At 42.8% G+C, this 18,686-nt stretch overlaps 1 protein-coding gene across 1 annotated transcript in view; it reads right to left on the bottom strand.

The window, feature by feature from the left end:
* Window positions 1–18,686, bottom strand: part of TGFB2 (transforming growth factor beta 2) — an 81,776-nt gene that overhangs the window by 18,969 nt on the left and 44,121 nt on the right. The window contains exon 2 of the mRNA XM_081904240.1: window positions 3,797–3,960. Within this exon, the coding sequence (XP_081760366.1) occupies window positions 3,797–3,960 (164 nt within the window). The remainder of the gene's footprint in view (window positions 1–3,796; window positions 3,961–18,686) is intronic.

The following is an 18,686-nucleotide window of genomic DNA, read 5'->3' as shown; positions in this document are numbered from 1 at the left end:
GGTAAAATAAATCATCTGAGCACATTTATCACAGGCCGAGATGGCAACTGCAAGTGGCTTTTTGCAGACAGTAAACCGGTATTAGAGTCCATGAATAAACCATGAGATGGTCTCATTCTTGATCACTTCCATATTCAGTTCAGGCTATGATCGTATTGACTGAAACGTTTGCTAATTGTTAACACTTGTCATTACTGCGAGTCACTCAACACTTCGTTGGAAAAGTGGAATGCAAATTTTAAATCGAGTTTTATTATATCCAACTAAAAAGTCGCTGACTCTTTCACACACACCAGGGGCTGTGCCCCTGCTTTCCTGCCTGCCAACCCTACCTATCCACACAAATCCCCTACCTCCCCAAAGCCAACCCCCCCCCCAGAGCTTACCAAAGTCACCCCCTGTCCTCACCCCTCCCCGAAGCCAAGATAACCCAATATGTTTTCGTGTCTGAAACATAAAAATAGAAATGGTATCTCATATGGTGGTGAATTATAACAACACAGAATATAATCAACAATCTGTAGTCTGAAACCTGGCAGCCATGTGGTAAAGGAAACAGAAAACACAAGCAGAAAACAGGTTTCGAAACAAAGGGCTTAAATTATATGAATTAGCTCAGGGGTGGTGGTGTTATTATTATTATCTGGTTGAAGATGTAAGAACATAAGGCAGGCTCCTAATTTCAATTAATCATTTCACAGACGTCGTTTGAGGGAAATGGCTAAACACAAAACACATGAAAAATCACAGTGAAGTTAAGCTGAAAATGCTGTGTCCCTGTTGCTGGTTTCGGGGGGACTAAAAAAAAAGGTAAAGGACCCCTGACAGTTAAGTCCAGTCGCAAACGACTCTGGGGTTGCAGCGCTCATCTCACTTTACAGGCTGAGGGAGCCAACGTTTGTCTGCAGACAGTTTTTCTGGGTCATGTGGCCAGAATGACTAAGCCGCGTCTGGTGCAATGGAACACCGAAACCAGAGCAGCGCATGGAAACACTGTTTAACTTCCCGCCAGAGTGGTACCTATTTATCTACTTGCACTTTTTGGCGTGCTTTTGAATTGCTAGTTGGCAGGAGCTGGGACCGAGCAACGGGAGTTCACCCGGTTGCGGGGATTTGAACCGCCAACCTTCTGATCAGCAAGCCCAAGAGGCTCAGTGGTTTAGACCACAGTGCCACCCGTGTCTCAGATCTCAGCACTAATCCGTCTCAAATCTCAGCACTCTGATTTAACTGAATTGCATATGAAGATGCAAGTTCACTATATATGAAGTGCCACAGACATCGGCAAGAGAGGAAGGGTAACTCCATCAAACTCCCATGAGGGAGAACTCTAAATACCGTCACAATAGCTGTCTGAGGCAAGAAATGTATGGCAGGAACTGCCCTCCTGGCCTGGACACTGTCACCGACTCTGCTCCTGGATCTGAAGAGGGCGTAGGAAGAGTGCGTCAGGGAGGGACTGTGCTTTATCATGGGAAAGACAACCACTGACACTGGCAAGGAGCTGCTACTTTAGACGGCCAAAATCTGCTTGAATAAAACTATATAACTGTGTTGAAAGCACTTGTTCTGGAGCTTGCTTTTTCCTCCTCCCACCCACTCCTTTTTCCTTATGTGCCATGTCTTTTTAGATTGTGAGCCTGAGAGGGCAGAGATTAATCTAGTACTGATTTTTGTAAGATGCTCTAAGAGTCTTTCTTATTTTTATTTTTGCTAAAGGGTGGGGTATAAACGTGTTAAACAAACAAACAAGTGAGTCAATGCTTCTTCTTTTTTTAAAGTCAGTTAAGTGACGGAATGGTTAGAAACAAAAATAAAACAAACTCCCAGGAATGTATAGCAGCATCAATAATCAAAGACGACAAAATGGGGTCAGACGGGTTGAGGATGAGATAAAGACTCCACCCAGCTTTCGGCTCTGATTTTTAACAAACTAAGGCTGCAATCCTGAGCACATGTCCTTGGGAATAAGAACTGGACTGGCTTCTGAGTAAATGTTTATAAGACACAGCTGTAAAGCTGGGATCCCATCCTTGCTTAACTGTAGAAATCAGTGGGGCATAGTTCTGAGTATAATATAAATGTATGACATTATTTATATGTATTTATATTATTATACTTAGGGATGTGGGTGGTGCTGTGGTCTAAACCACAGATCCTAGGGCTTGCCAATCAGAAGGTCAGTGGCTCAAATCCCCACGACTATTGTGCTTTATTGCATTTGGTGTACGCAAACGTATTTTATGGGACGCGGGTGGCGCTGTGGGTTAAACCACAGGGCCTAGGACTTGCCAATCAGAAGGTCGGTGGTTCAAATCCCTACAACAGGGTGAGCTCCCGTTGCTCGGTCCCTGCTCCTGCCAACCAACAGTTCAAAAGCACATCAACGTGCAAGTAGATAAATAGGCAGGAAGGTAAACGGCGTTTCTGTGTGCTGCTCTGGTTCACCAGAAGCAGCTTAGTCATGCTGGCCACATGACCCGGAAGCTGTATGCTGGCTCCCTCGGCCAGTAAAGCGAGACGAGCGCCGCAAACCCAGAGTCGTCCGCGACTGGACCTAATGGTCAGGGGTCCCTTTACCTTTTTATATTATGGGTGCAGCCCTCATTAATACTATGTTTGATATTAGTTCAGAATTCTTATGACATGCACACCCTAAACCTCACTGTTCAGGGGTGCTGGGCTATCACCATGCCAACAGGAGAAAGACACAAGTGAAGAATGAAGTATTATTCAAGCAGAGGAATATAGGAGCTGCCCTGTACTATTATTGGTATAGCTAGCTCAGCATTGTCTACGTTGGGTGTCAGCACCTCTCCAGGGTTTGAGGAAGGGTTCTCTTCCAGCCATACTTGGGGATGCTGCGGTTTGAACCTGGGGCCTTCTGCATGCATTGGGTTGACAAGACGCCACCATTTCCCTGTTAAGGGAATCTCTTCAATAATATAGTGCAGTGTTCCTTAATAAAATACCCAGTGCAAAATACTCACACAGCTACTTAGTTTCAGTCCACCTAATACAGTGGTACCTTGGGTTACAGACGCTTCAGGTTACAGTCACTTCAGGTTACAGACTCTGTTAACCCAGAAATAGTACCTCAGGTTAAGAACTTTGCTTCAGGATAAGAACAGAAATCGCGCGGCGGCAGTGGGAGGCCCCATTAGCTAAAGTGGTGCTTCAGTTAAGAACAGTTTCAGGTTAAGAACGAACCTCCAGAATGAATTAAGTTCTTAACCTGAGGTACCACTTTTATAATTCTACCGTAAAAGCGTCTTAAGGAGAAACCTTCTTTTCCAGCTCCCAAGAACCTAAGACAATCCCTTCTGGATCAAACCAAAGACCCATCTAGCCCAGTGAGAGGGAAACCATGAGCTCCAATCAAAATAATTCAACAGACTATGGTTGTTTTCACATCTGAGGCTTAAACTGTGGTTTCTAAAGTAAGTGTGAAACTGAATTGGCTGGGATACATTTTCAAGTTGTTCTTCCTATTTCTCTCATATCTGACAGAAAACGTGCAAGAGTTGCTTGAATATGTTAATACATACACTACAAACTTAGATCTGCTTTATACTATTTTTATTGGTCTGGCTTCTCCCAAAGGATCCTGGGAATTGTAGTTTGGTGAGGTAGTGAGAATTCTGTTGCAGATCCCCAGACCTGCCTCACATGAACTACATTTCTCACAGTTCCCTGTTGAGAGAGAGCGTACATTAAAATCAGCCGAACTCTACATTGCGCAGAAAGGGTCACACAGGTAACAGTCATGAGATAGCAATGATCACCACAGTTTTACCTGATACAGTTCTATCCGTTGTTCCGAGACACGAGCCTTTGGATTCTGCAATCGAAAGACTCTAAATTCTGCCTTCACCAGGTTGGAAGCGTTTTTTTCCATCGCCGAGACATCAAATCTCACTCGTCTAAAATAGGGGATGGGGTGGTTTGTTGAGATGAGATCTGCAAGAAGTTAGTGTAATGGTTTAAAATTATGAATATATTGTTCTTTTACAGGCCACAACACAAGGCAGACTCAAGAAACAGCGACGGAAATGTCTGCTGGATGATTCAGCTTCCAGCAGCCAATTTCGATATCATTAACAATTTAACCAGATAAACAAACACATGTGTTTGATTATAGAAACAGCAGATTAATAGAGATCAGCAAGCCATTTCCAACTCTCTTTCGGGGCATGCATTTAACCCTGTTCTTTGAAAGCAACGTGGAAAATCCTGGATGATTATAAATTGGAACAAACTCATGACAGCTGATGTTTCACAAATGACTCCAGACTTGCATACGCTTAATAGCAACTGCCAAGAAAATAGAATTTAATGACAAGCAGTTTGCTGTGGGTAGCTTTATGAAAGAAAGAAAAAAAGTCTGGAGGAAAAAAATATCTAAACTCTTGACAATATGTTTTGTCTTTTAAATATTTCGACTGAATCTCAAAGAAGAGGAAAGGAAACAGACAATTGTATAACAAATCTAAGACTTTACACAAAGCAATAAAGTCCCTCTCCTCTAAAGAAGGGGGGGATAACCAGTTGTATTTCATCATGAAACTGAAAAAATCATTTCTGCACGCTGATGGGCATCCGAGCAATAATGTAGACTCCTTCTTTTAACAATTTGTCTAGCTATACTTAAATATTAATTGCTGGTTTAAAATGTTAAGTGTTTTAATGTTCAAGTGAGCCTCACTTTAGATTAAGAGCCATTGTCATATTAGATGGTAGTGAGCAATATTGTCTCCATGGCAATTTCTAAAACAGGAAGTGTTCCTTGAGGAGAGGTGATTAGGATTGCAGAAGTGGCAAGGGAGGGAAGAATTAGGCCTTTCTCTGCACATAATTTCCCTGCACCAAACTGCCCTGTCCTACCCCTTGACATTCCAGAATGTTTCAAATGTCCCAAAAAAAAGATCTGGAATTCCATAGGGAGGAAAGCTGCTTTCTGAAGGATCTCTCTGAATTAAGTACTAGTAAAGGAGAACGTGCAACATGATCAAAAGAGACTGACAACAAAAATACCTAGCGATTACTATGAGCTCCTCAGTCAAGGATTCAGAATTAATTATATTTATTTAAAATGTTTCTCAGACTCCTTTAAAGCAGGGGAAACTATCTCAAGTTTTTTTTAAAAAAAGTATACGAAAACACGGTTAGAACAACAAAGCCATGATCAATAATGCAGTAACAACACACAACCCTAAAAATCTGAAAGACAAAAGTTATCAATAACCAAAACTAGCATTAGGGAAACACAGCAACTTAGGGGAAAGGCTACAAAAACAACTGATTCTGTAGGGGTCTCCTAAATAGTTGTAGGAATAAAACTTGTCCAATTGCAGTTGGTAACGTGACTCAAGAGATGTGGGGCTACCATAGAAAAGGTCTTCTCTTTGTCTCTCATACCCACAAACTTGGTGACACTTTGAGGCCTCTGTTGCTATCTTCAAGTGCTGGCAGGCTGACAGAAGTGAAAGTGGCCCATCAAATAGAGAGCAATGGTGCAAAGTTTTTATTCCCTGAAAACCAAGAATCCCCGCAACTGATCTGTAAAATGCAAAGCCCACTGATAGATCTGATATCAGGGGATATGGAACTTAACCCAACCCTTCCTTGTGCCCCTCAAATAAATGACAATGTCCCTCAGGAATAGACCTCTGGATCAAACTGTAGATCCTGATTGGCATCCAGCAGGTGCCCCTACTGAGATTCTTCACCTCATCTCCTGGAACATTGCTGGATGGGATGGGTATATTCAATTGTATACAGTATTACTTCAAGAAACCTGGTTAGTGACATTGCTGGGTTCTCTTCATACAATCTACCCGCTCATAGACAATTCTCCAAAGGTCTCCACAAAGATGGCTTATTGATCTTAATCAGATCTGGCCTGCCATTCAATGCAACTCCTTTTGGCACTTATCCTCCATTAGCCCAAGCTTACCTAATAACTATGAATAATCAACTGGTAATTTTGGTAAATTTCTACCTCCCTCCCTCAGGAGATGAGATGATTCTAACTGCTAATTGGGACAAGCCAATTGCGCTTTCAAGGAATAGATATAATACCTACTCCATTGTCTGTTTCCTGCTCCTCTAAGGATGGATTAAGTAATAGAGCGGAGTTAAAACTTATGGATTTTTGTACTGCCCATAATGCAGTTATCTTAAATGGACCGAATAACTTACCTGGTGATGATGAGTTTACTTTTATCTCGACAAGGGGTCATAGTGTAGTTGAGTATTCTATCTATTCTCTAAGCCAGGAATGGCCAAACGTGGTCCTCCAGATGTTTTGGGACTACAACTCCCATCATCCCTAGCTAATAGGACCAGTGGTCAGGGATGATGGGAATTGTAGTCCCAAAACAGCTGGAGGGCAAAGTTTGGCCATGCCTGCTCTAAACCTATATTCTGATGTCAACTTCTTTTCTACTGGAGTCCATACAGAAAGTGAACACGCCCCCTTACTTCTGACTATACAATGCGGCCCAGTTAATAAGATCTTGAACCCTGCTAACTCAGATCAGGCCTCCCATAGTATTCTGAAAAGGATTAGATGGTCCCCGCAATTCGAAGGGGTGATCACCAAATTCCTGGACATGGACAGAATGTTACAAAGTCGTGGTTAACTTCTGTAATAATCCCAATTTATTTTAAGAAAAAAGGCGATCCTGGACAGCTGTGTAATTATTGCCCTATTAGTCTTCTGTCCACTATAAGTATAATCTACTCTAAACAGAGCGCTATCTATTGGATTGGATTAAAATGAACAGAATTATTGGCCCTAAACAGATCAGATTTACAAAACAGAAATCAACCATTGATCACTGTCTCTCACTTGCCTTTTTAGCAGATAAGTATATGAAATCCAAAAGGGGAAAGTTCTATCTAGCTTTTATTGATCTGTAAAGTGCTTTTGACTTGATACCCAGGGGGTTGTTATGGGAGGAATTGAATGCTATTGGGCTAGAACCCCGAATACTTTTCTTGATAAAAAAAACTGCATACAAATATTATGTGTCAGGTGAAGATTTCCCTGGACGGTCACTTATCACCTAGCTTTACAACTACTAAAGAAGTCAAACAAAGCTGCATTCTTGCTCTACATCTATTTAATGAAACAACATCTACTTGATGTGAATGGCCACCCTCCTAGATTAGGACCTAAGGCAGTTCCCATAGTTTTATATGCTGATGACACTGTCCTCCTCTCCTGCACCAGAGTTGGGCGCTTTTAGATGTCTAAAAGCGTTCCTTCATTACTGCCAAGGAAATCACCTAGCGATTAATTACTCAAAATCCAAGATCTTGGTATTTTCAAAGAGTTGGCATTCATCTGAATGGTGTATTGGTGATCAAGAAATCAAACAAGTTAAAAGCTTTAAAGACTAATGGATCACCTTTTATTACAATCTAAAATGGGTGACCCATCGTAACAGGATAACCGACTTAGCTAAATGCACTGCAGCATGAATTAAACAATTCTATTTTTTGATGGTAGTCTGCCTGCAGCGGTTAGGGGCTATAGTGCAAAAACTGTTTCGCAACTCCTTTATGGATAACTGACTTTAACAACAAAGTCGAGGGTGTACAGGCCTCCTTTTTCCAAAAAAAAAAAAATCTAAGAGTTCAAAAATACATCTCCTGTTTTGCTATTTGTGCAGAGTTATGCCAGCATCTCTTAGAATCTAGGGGCTGGATTATGACTTTCAAATACTGCTTAAAAAAATCACTTTAATACAGACCCAGAAAGTTTACTAACTTCTTTATTGAGAGATACACATAATTTTACATTTTTTTCTGATATTACCTTCAAACTCAGGCAAATAAGGATTGTAATAGATTCCCTTCTTCTATTGGATGAGTCACAAATCTTCTCTGTCATCAAGCAGAGACTGCTAGACCATGAAATCCAAAAACTCTACCCCTCCCAGCCTTTTGTATGTTCATCTGCTTACGTAGGATTGCAGCCCCACCATGGAGCAATGCCTAATTACCTTTATAATTTAGATACTCCATTGCATCACAGAGCTTTTAAGCTAGCTCATCTAAATGCATTCCCCTCATCTGTTTTGTTTGGAAGTTTTCAAAAAATCCCCTTCCAGTACAGATTCTGCTCCTGTAGTAAGAAAACACCGGATCACAAAATTTTGGATTGTCCTCTTCTCAACACCCTTCGCAGAGATTTCCTAGTGGCTCCCTTACAGCTTAAAATATTGATTTGCAAAGAGTCTGTAATCCAATTATTTGTTGAGGGATGATACTCCCCAAACTACCAAGATTGTTTCAGGGTATTTAGCTGAGATCTTTAAATCTAAATCCAAAGTTGCCTGATTTATTCAATGGTGGATATCTAGTCTTTTATATATTGTATGTGTTTGGATTATCAATGTATTTGGATGCCTTTATACAATTTTATTGTTTAAACCTACACCAATAAAGGCCCATAACCAAATAACTTACACCCAAATCATTTAAGGCTATAAAGCAGGAGTAGGTAAGGTCAAAGGTTTGGCCTTCCAGATGTTATTGGAGTCCCATCAGTTCTAGCAGCTCTGGTGAATTATGAGGTTAAAAGCAGCCACTTTAATTTAGGTTTGGAAATGCAGCAGTGCAGCTCATACGGAATTAGTGTTGCATGACTAACACATGTGATTTGGTGCTGACTGAGGAAGCTAATACCAAAATGCATCCTCTGCATGTTAATTTTGTCTCTCTTTTTTGCTTCAGGTGCAAAAGTGCGTAAAAGTCAACTCTTGATTTTACAGCTGCTTTATGTCATGGGCAGTATCCAGTCAAGTGGCTCCACTAGCGTAGTGACAGGGCAACGGAATTTCCTCTCCTCTCTCTGATCCACCTTAAATATGTTCTGTGGGTTCTCTTCCAACCTACCAGTTTATCCATTTACCCCCCCCCCTTTTTTCAACACTGCTGTTTACAGTGATTGGCTCATGGACAGGTATCTCTTGCACCAGCCATCCATCTGTCCCAGGGTATGATTTGAATTCATATGGAGCTGCTAGCTTGCTGAATCTAAGCAGGTATGGGTTTGATCAGTGTGTGGATGGATGACAGCTTGGGAACCACATGTACCCAACCTTGGGCTCCATCTCAGGAAAGGTGGACTACGAATATATGGGGGAAATGACTATCTACCTGTTCATCTGTCCATCTGGCTTGGGAGCTTCTAAAGATCCTGGGACAGTCAACAGCAGATTACTAAGGAAATGGCTACATCTGATGATAGATAGATATAGGTGATAGATGATAGATAGATATAAAGGTAAAGGGACCCCTGACCATTAGTTCCAGTTGCAGACGACTCTGCGGTTGTGGCGCTCATCTCGCTTTACTGGCGTACAGCTTCTGGGTCATGTGGCCAGCATGACTAAGCTGCTTCTGGCAAACCAGAGCAGCACATGGAAACGCTGTTTACCTTCCCGCCGGAGAGGTATCTATTTATCTACTTGCACTTTGACGTGCTTTTGAACTGCTAGGTGGGCAGGAGCTGGGACCGAGCAAAGGGAGCTCACCCCGTCACGGGGATTCGAACTGTCAACCTTCTGATTGGCAAGCCCTAGGCTCTGTGGTTTAGACCACAACACCACCCGCGTGGTCTAAACACACACACACACACACACACACACACACAAATTCATAAAGAAAACATCAAAGCGGTTCACAACAAATATACATAAAATGGTACCATAAAAACAATATTTAAAAGTTAAACTCAGAAATCGGATATCTGTTGTGGAAATATGTATCAGTTATGTTCATGGTTCCATCTCAACTGACTGGGGTAAAAACACCTCAAGTAAGAAGTCAAAGCCCTGGACAACTATGATTCTGGCTCAGTATTTGAAGTGGAAGCTCCCAAACCACACTAAACAGGAGTTATGAAGTCTGCAAAGTCACCGCAACCAAAGTTCACCAAAACTTGGAAAAACTCCACAGAACAACACTTACAGATGCAATGGCAGACAAGAAAAAAGATTTATTTATTTTTTTACTACTGTTTTAATGGGATGTTGAGTGCACCATCCACATGCACACATGAATTAAATTCTAACAGTTTCCCTCTCAAAACATAATAGCTCAAACTGCTACTTATTTAAAAGCAGCTAACTGATGCTGGTGCTAACACTACTTATATTCACAGCCTGAAACTGTGAGGGGACAACAATGCAATTTCCCAAGCATGTGCAACTTGTTCTGTCACCGCTCCTGAAGAAGAAATCCAGCTGATATCCTACTATGGGCCCTTTCCCTCCAATGCATGCTAATCTGCAAGGGGCACAATCTGCCAGAAAGTTTTCCTGTTAAAAAAAAACCTTGTGAAAGGAACAAGAGCTGTGCAGGAGCACGACACTGCGCTGGTTTTCCAGTTGTTTATCTCCACTGGGCTTTGTCTCGTACTTTCTGATAGAGCACACCAAGTTCTTTCTCTGTCTCCTAGTTTGTCATTGGTGGCACCCATAAGGAGCAACCACTTCAATTTGTCTCCTGGTACAGTCACCTCTAGTGACAATTTGAAGCTGCTCAGACCCACTGCTTAGACCTTGCCAACAAAGGTCCATATAGTAAAAGCTATGGTTTTCCCAGTAGTGATGTATGGAAGTGAGAGCTGGACCATAAAGAAGGCTGATCGCCGAAGAATAGATGCTTTTGAATTATGGTGCTGGAGGAGATGCTTGAGAGTCCCATGGACTGCAAGAAGATCAAACCTCTCCATTCTTAAGGAAATCAGCCCTGGGTGCTCACTGGAAGGACAGATCCTGAAGCTGAGACTCCAATACTTTGGCCACCTCATGAGAAGAGAAGGCTCCCTGGAAAAGACCCTGATGTTGGGAAAGATGGAGGGCACAAGGAGAAGGGGACGACAGAGGGCGAGATGGTTGGACAGTGTTGTCAAAGCTACCAGTATGAGTTTGACCAAACTGTAGGAGGTAGTGGAAGGCAGGAGTGCCTGGTGTGCTCTGGTCCATGGGGTCACGAAGAGTCGGACACGACTAAACAACTAAACAACAACAAGACCCACTGGATTGCAGCCAAGTGCCACAGTGCTGGTCCACAAGGGTTCCACGTGAACAACAATGCCGAAACAAATTATTATTGTTATTATGCCCTTTGGAAATCTTTCAGATTTGATGAGAATCCCTGCTGATGTGTGTCTGGTCCATTTCAACTGCAAGTGCAGCTTTCCCTGCTAGAGAGCAGACACATCAGCTACTCTTTGATAGACTATCCTAAGTGAGTGGAACTAATTCAATATGTTTCCTGTTTTGGGGAGACATAAACAACTTTCTCTTTGTTATTTGGGCGGGGGAGGGGGGTCAGACCATCCGGGTTGATTTTTTTACTATTTTGCAATCTCGCATCCACACACAGAGAGAGGGAAAGCTGAGAGCCCCAACCAGAGCCTTCCAACGAAAGGGGGCAATAAATGTTCCAGAGATTTATTTTTATTTCTTTTCGTGTTTGTTAAAACTTTGGCGGGCTCCCCTCTTCCTCCGCATGTCTGCTCTCTCCTGGTGCTCTGCCCATCCTTAATCCAAGCAGCCACAAGCCACGGCGGTCCTGTTGCTTTCCCCTTTTCTTTCATGACTGAATCACATGAACGTACGAGGCTTTGATGCGGCATATATGCAAATATTTATAAGAGTCACTTGATTGTGATTAAAAGTGGTTTGCAAAGCTCTCTTTGCTCTGGCTGGCTTCCCTAGACCTCTGCCTTGTAGGGCTCTTTCAGTTGTTTAAGTTTCAGCCGATAAAACACACACACACACACACACACACACACACACACACACACGAGTTTCAAAAACAAAGCAGAACTTCTGTACAAGGTGGAAGAGCTACTTCCCGCCCTCTGTTTTTAAAGCCTGCTCCCTGATCTGCATATGGGATTCCATCCAGAAACATCTCCTCCTTCCATAACAATGAAACAACGGTAACTGATACTGCTTGCATAGAAGGCAAATCTAAAGGAAGAGGTTATTAGGCCGTCACCACATGTCTTTCCGGCAAGATCCTCTCCTCGCTGTGAGGCATGCGAGGGTCACAAACCTTCTCCCCTCTTTCATAGGAGGCTTCTCCAAGAAATGAGAAGTGTGTGTAGCGCAGCTGGACTTCAAAAACTGCTAATTACCACTGTTCACCCCTTGTGACCCTGATGTTAATAGAGGGGCATGCACAGGGCTATTTTTCTAGGAAAAGGGGTGGCAGAACTCACCAGGAACACCTCCCTCGTTCTCTTAAGAGTGACAATGACGCCCACCTGAGAAAGGTGCTGGAACTGAGTTCCAGTGAGTTCTGGCTGGGGGGGAGAGCGCCCTGGGCATGCATCATATATGAAAATAAGTACAAAGGGGCCAAAAACCCCAACCCCCACAAAAATTCTGAATTTCACATATATCTTAAGGACCAAATCACACACAGAGATGCCTGTGATGCCATCCCAGTTGTCATTTTTGAATAAGAAGGGCCACTTCTGAAGGGGCGATTGAGATTGGACAAGCAGCGGGGAGGTGAGTATTTTAAATTCCCCCCAACCTGCCATTTTCAAATCCCCCCCACAGCGGGTTCACCGCTTCAAATGAGTTCCAATAGGAAATTTGCATCAGCAATCCTTGTAGTGGAGGGCTACTTTGAAGTGGGGGGAAACCAAAGCAGGTTTCTCTGTTTTAAAAGGGTGCAATGCAGGGGTGGGCAGCCTGTGCCCCTCCATATGTTGCTGGACTCGAACTTGCATCAGTCCCATCCTGTAAGGCCAGTGATCAGGGACGATGGGACTTGTAGTCCAGCAGAATCTGAAGGGTCACAGGTTCCTCATACCTGATGCAATAATACATGTGTCTGAGGGTAACATCTAGTTTGGATGTGTATATAGACTTGCTGTGACTACCCAGAAAAGAGAAACTGGGGTTGGGTTGGGTAGTTCTGTGAAACTGACTGGTACTGGGTGCAGGTTGTTTTTTCCTTTGCAGGCACCTACCAGGGAGAATGCAGCTACCTGAATGGTTTCAGGGCATGGACACATATACATGATGGAAGGCAAACAACTAATTTAGGGCGAAGGATTTCATTTGCCAATCCTCCATTTGGCTTTTTTCGAAACCTGCAAAACCGATTTGGCCAGAAATGACAGTGGGACAAAAGAATCGACTGTGTGAGCACCGAGAAACAATGACAACCTCCTCCAAGTATCTTAAAACCTATTGTCACGTGCCAGCCTATGTGTTTCAACTGTCTTCCAATGGGGGGGGGGGGAGAGAGAGAGACCACATTCCCAAGAGGACAGGATGTTTTTATTTCTCTCTGGTGAAATCTGTGATTGGCAACTGAAGAGATGCATCCCTAATCTGTTTACAGTGGCAGCAAAGCATCTGCCCACCAGATCATTCAAATTTAATAACCACATTTCCAGGGACTGTTGTTTTGAGTTAAAAATAGCTGCTCCCTACTTTACACGGCACATTCACCATATTCACAAGCTGCTGTTATTTTAGCTAAAGAGCTTTTTTTAATTTTTTTAAAGGCTTCTGTGTACATCCCAGTGGTTGCTTTGAGTAGGCGTCTTCAGAATTAGCAAACACCCAGGAATTGATGATGTGGTCTCCACCATGTTCTAAATTACAGCTGGGAGACAAGTGGTCCTCCATATGTTGTTTTTTTCCAGTTCTCTTTGGCCTCAGCCAGTACCAAAGAACAAGAGGGTCCCCCATCCCTGTTCCAAGTCACCTCTCTCTCACTGAACAGTAAGTACTTCTTAAGCGGATAATAAATTTTCACACAGTGTATCTGGCCATGCACAGACAAAACACAGCACTGTTAAACACTGCTCCTTCTCAGGTGCCTTTGCACCTAGTCACATGGAAATATTTACTCATTAGTAGAGCTGCACGGTCAGGGGAAAAACAATGCTGTCCAGGGTTGTAAAGACTGCGGAAAGAATAATTGGGTGCACTCTTCCCACCTTGGATCAAATCTACACTTCCAGGTGCCATAAGAAAGCTGCAGAGATAGCGCAGGATACTGCGCACCCCGGAAATTATCTCTTTCAGCTTCTGCCTTCTGGAAGAAGGTACAGGGTTATAAAGACTAGGACTAGCCTCCTGAGAAACAGTTTCTATCCAAATGCGATTTTGGTTTTAAACGCAGTGTAAGGTAGTCTTTATGTGAGTATATTGTATTCAATTATGGGGTATCAGAGTTTTTAGGGGCTAACCAGGCTGGGATAGCTGGGACAGCAGGCTTGTGGGTTTCTGAATGTCTGATGTAGATTTTTGCAATTTCGTTGTTCTGTATGGGACAATGACAATACAGATTATTGTATTGTATTTGCTTCCCCCAAATGTACACGGATTGGCTCACCGACAACTTCTGCCCAAGCTATTATTCCCCTTAAGACTGGAGTTTGCTTGGTCAGGATGGGTCGGGGAGATGATGGCATTGCTTTCAGAGATCTTACACTGAAGATTCCCTGCCTGTCTCATCAAGCTGCAGGCTGGCGCTCGTCTCACCCATGGACCTCACACAAGCATGTGCCCCAGGCTGCCACCTGACAAGTCATTCAGGGCTGCCAACTGCAACAACAAAGAAATTTGCAAGAACCTACAGGGGAAACGTTTGCTCTTCCTTGACCTAGAAATCATTTCGTAAGGGAAAGCAGGTGTGTGGACCCAGCCCTAAGAGGAGAGGGCTTACAGGAAAGGGACACCACCATGGTTCTGTCTCGATCCTGAGATGCAGGCAGACCTACATCTTGACTCTTTTAGCCCTGTGTATCTTCTAAGCACTGGTTGCCAAATATTTGCAATCCACTGATGGAACTGATAATCCATTGATGCATTCACACAATGTAGGTGACTAATTTTTGTATACACACACACACAGAGAGAGAGAGAGAGAGAGAGAGAGAGAGAGAGAGAGAGAGAGAGAGAAATATGAGAAAGTGTGGAAAGAAAACAGGAAGTAAGGATTTTCCCATTTGGAAAGTTAAACAGGCAAATGATTTGATCTTCCAAAGGTACAACAGATCATATTACATGCACTTTACATTAAACTTGGCAACAGTTGTCTTTTTTTGTAGCTGGCTTTCCTCACTAGATTATAATGTACAGCAGAAGTGTTTGAAGACTGTTTCCAATTCTCTGTCCAGTAGCTGGATATTCAGGGTGGTCTGACAAAAGCTTCTATTTGGACCTCCATCAGCACACTACAACATGCAGAGTTATATATTGATCAGCAAGTTTTCACATCTCTCCTGCAGTTCTCCTGAGCTTTATGTGGGTGTGCTCATTCCCGACAAGCGCTGTGATTTTGCGTTCTTTGATTTCCACCACAGAAGGTAACAGCAGTGGTCTCAAAGCGAGTAAGAGGGGGGGAACCACAGTAGTAGAATGGAAGTGAGATAAATCTGGAGCTTTTATTGTTTGCTGAAATCTGTCTTGGCCCATTGGCTATATGCCTGAGATATATGGCAAGTTGGTCTAAGTCAACTTAGATTGCAATCCATTTACTGGGCAGTAAACCCTATCAAACATAGTGTCTATTTAAGCTACTTAAGACCAAAACCCTGTTCAAGCCAGTGAGACTTGCTTCTGTGTGGACATGTATAAGATTGTGTCATTGGTGGATTAATGCAAGAAGGACATTTGGTACAGTCTTCCCCAATTTGGTGCTCTCCAGACATCTTGAACTACAGCTCCCTTCAGCCCCAGCCAAAATGGTCAATGGTTAAGGATGGGAGTTGCAGTTCAGTAACATCTTGAAGGTGCCATATTGACGAAGGACAATTTATTATTATTATTATTATTATTATTATTATTATTATTATTATTATTTAGTAGATAATTTCAGAGCTAGATTTTCAACTGAGAATAAATCAACTTGGCAATTGTCAAGGAAGCCCAACAGTCACTCCAGAAGAATGAACTCTCTCAAAATGAGATCAGTAAAAAGGAAGGTGAAAGGGAAAATGAAGATGGCCAAATCTCTCCAGAAAGCCTGGGTGTTGTTCAAAACAACAATAATAGAAGCTCAGCTGCAATGTACACTGCAGATCAGGAAATGAACCACTGGGACTGAGAAGATACCTGCAGGAAGCTATTAAAGGCAAGAAGCTTTCCTTCAGAAAATGTCCAAGTCTTGTCCAAATGGGGAAAACAAAAAGGAATGCAAACTTTGGCTGAAGAAATGCAAGCAGGCAATAAGGGATGCAAAAGAAGAAGGAAGGAACACATTGTTAACATACATACATGTGTGTGTGTGTGTGTGTGTGTGTGTGTGTGTGTGTGTGAAAGGAGGCCAGCAAAGGAGGCCATTGGACCTTTGGATAACAAGGGAGCCAAAGGCGAGCTAAAAGAGGAAGAGGAGATTGCAGAAAGCTATGGTGTGGCTGCACTTAGAATACTGTGCATAGTTCTGCTTGCCTCAACTGAGAAACGATACTGTCAAGATTCAAAAGGAAAATGATCAAGGGGCTGGAGCAACTCCCCTAGAAGGAAAGGTTACAACATTTGGGGCTTTGTAGAACAAGGAGGTTAAACCAGGTTACACAATGTAGGCCATTACCGTTCAAGTAATGCTACAATTAAGTAGACAATTGGCATTGAACATAAACAAGTAACTGGTACAACTGGTGCTATTTTAAAAATTACCTGAGTGCCTTAGCAGCAGACATGTGTTTCTGCTACTGGGGAGATGGAAGATGCAGCGCATTACCTTTTGCATTGTCCCTTGAATAGAGATCCCCGGACTCATGGGGGGGGGGGCTTTTTTGAAAGCAAGAGCTGATTTGGCCTTGACTGATATTATTTGTGATCTGTTGGCAGACCACAACAAAACAATAACAAACAAGGTGGCCACCTTTGCAATAGTAGCTCAAAAATTCACAGTCTATTAGTCTGAAGTCTGTCATTTCCTAACAGCAAAAAGATGCTTTATCTTCCCTTTATAAGTCTGAGCTGTATTTTCCAGTGAAGATTTCAATTTCTGGTGGTGGGTGGGGAGCAACTAAACAAACACTCTTTGCTCTAGCAATATAAGGTTGATTTCTATTAGGGCCAGAAACGTACATTTAAGAGGACAGATTCGTTATAAAGCAAAACATTTACAGCTATTGAAAAACAAAGCAAAACCCTGAGTTCTGGATGGTTACGAGCAGAACTCTTAATCAATATTATGTATCCAAACATTTCTAGAATGCCAGGTCTGTGGATTTTCTCATTTTTGAACTGCGAGCGGGAAGTTGTCTGCAGTCTCCTCCAGAAAAACTACGTTTCTTTCCCCAAGTTATCCATCTTCTAAGTCTCATCTTTCTTCACCACTGTGCTAGACTATTATATTTGCCATGTGAGTGATGGATAATGTTACATCTTAGGGATTACAGAATGATTAATGAAGTTCTATATCCCTGCCCAGTGAACAGGGAATGCATCTGGGACTAAGCAATCACTACTGGTGGCGCAGTGACAGATTGGAGAGTTGGCTTGGCGTGGCCAGTGGTGAATGTGGAGCCTTTCCCAGGTTGTGAATCTCCCCTACTACATTACACTTTCCATGCTGAGCAGGACAGGGAAAGCATTCATTGGAGGGCTTAATAATTATGTTTTCCCACACTTGCCCCTTCTCACCCCCTCTGCAAAACCAGAAGGGTCCATTGGTGGCCGCTGTGTAAAGGCTTGTAAATTTCTTGACAACCAAACATGGATTTTTCCTTCTTACATCTGCCAACATGGCGTGTCCTCCAAATGTTGTTGGACTACAACTCTCATCATCGGCTGTGCTGATTGGAGAGGAGGGGAGTTGAAATCCAGAGGGCACCACATTCACTACCCCCGTTCCACATATTCTGACACTGTCTCCAAAACAGTTTGGTAATAATAAGAATCCTGAGGGCCTGTTGCCTGGATCAAAGTGGCCTAGAATTCTATGCCACTCAAATCTGATTGGTTGAATGGTAGGCGGGCTGGATAGTTCTTACTCTGTTCAGAGGGAGTGTGAGACTATCTGACACTAATGGACCACAAGAAGCAGCTAGGAGAGAAGGCTGGAGTTGAAGCAGGTGGAAGATAGGAAAGCAACTATTGAAGAGGCTAGGAACAGCCTGGTAAAATAGCCTGCCCTCCCCACAAAAGAGCCGAATCACTATCTTAAGCTGAAGATTGGCAGAGAGGTCATCAAAGGACTGTGAGCAGCAAGGAAAAGTTCAGCAAGGACCAGAGAGAGAACTGCCTGCAAGCTTGGCTAATAGAAAACCAGCCAAAGGCCTCTGTGAGACTGACTCCTGGCAAGACTGACTGTCCTGAGAAAATGGGCTACGGGTAATTACATACCCTCCAAGGAATGTCCCAAATTTAGAGAAGCCGTCCCGGTTTCTGATTTGATCTCGGAATGTTCCACTTTTCCTTAGGATGTCCCTGTTTTCATTGGAGAAATGTTGGAGGGTATGGAATTATCCTACCCCTGAGCCTTCTGAAGGCAATCCTGTTTAGGGAAGGTTTTTTTTTTAATGTTTAATGTTTTATTATGTTTTTATATATGTTGGAAGCTGCCCAGAGTGGCTGGGGCAACCCAGTAAGATGTGTGGGGTACAAATAGTAAAATTATCATTATGTAATGGGATGTCCCTATTTTCATCAGATAAATTTTGGAGGGTATGTAAT

Source organism: Podarcis melisellensis, assembly GCF_964234715.1.
Source record: "Podarcis melisellensis genome assembly, chromosome: 3".
Classification (NCBI taxonomy): domain Eukaryota; kingdom Metazoa; phylum Chordata; class Lepidosauria; order Squamata; family Lacertidae; genus Podarcis; species Podarcis melisellensis.
This window is presented reverse-complemented; position numbering and strand designations above follow the sequence as displayed.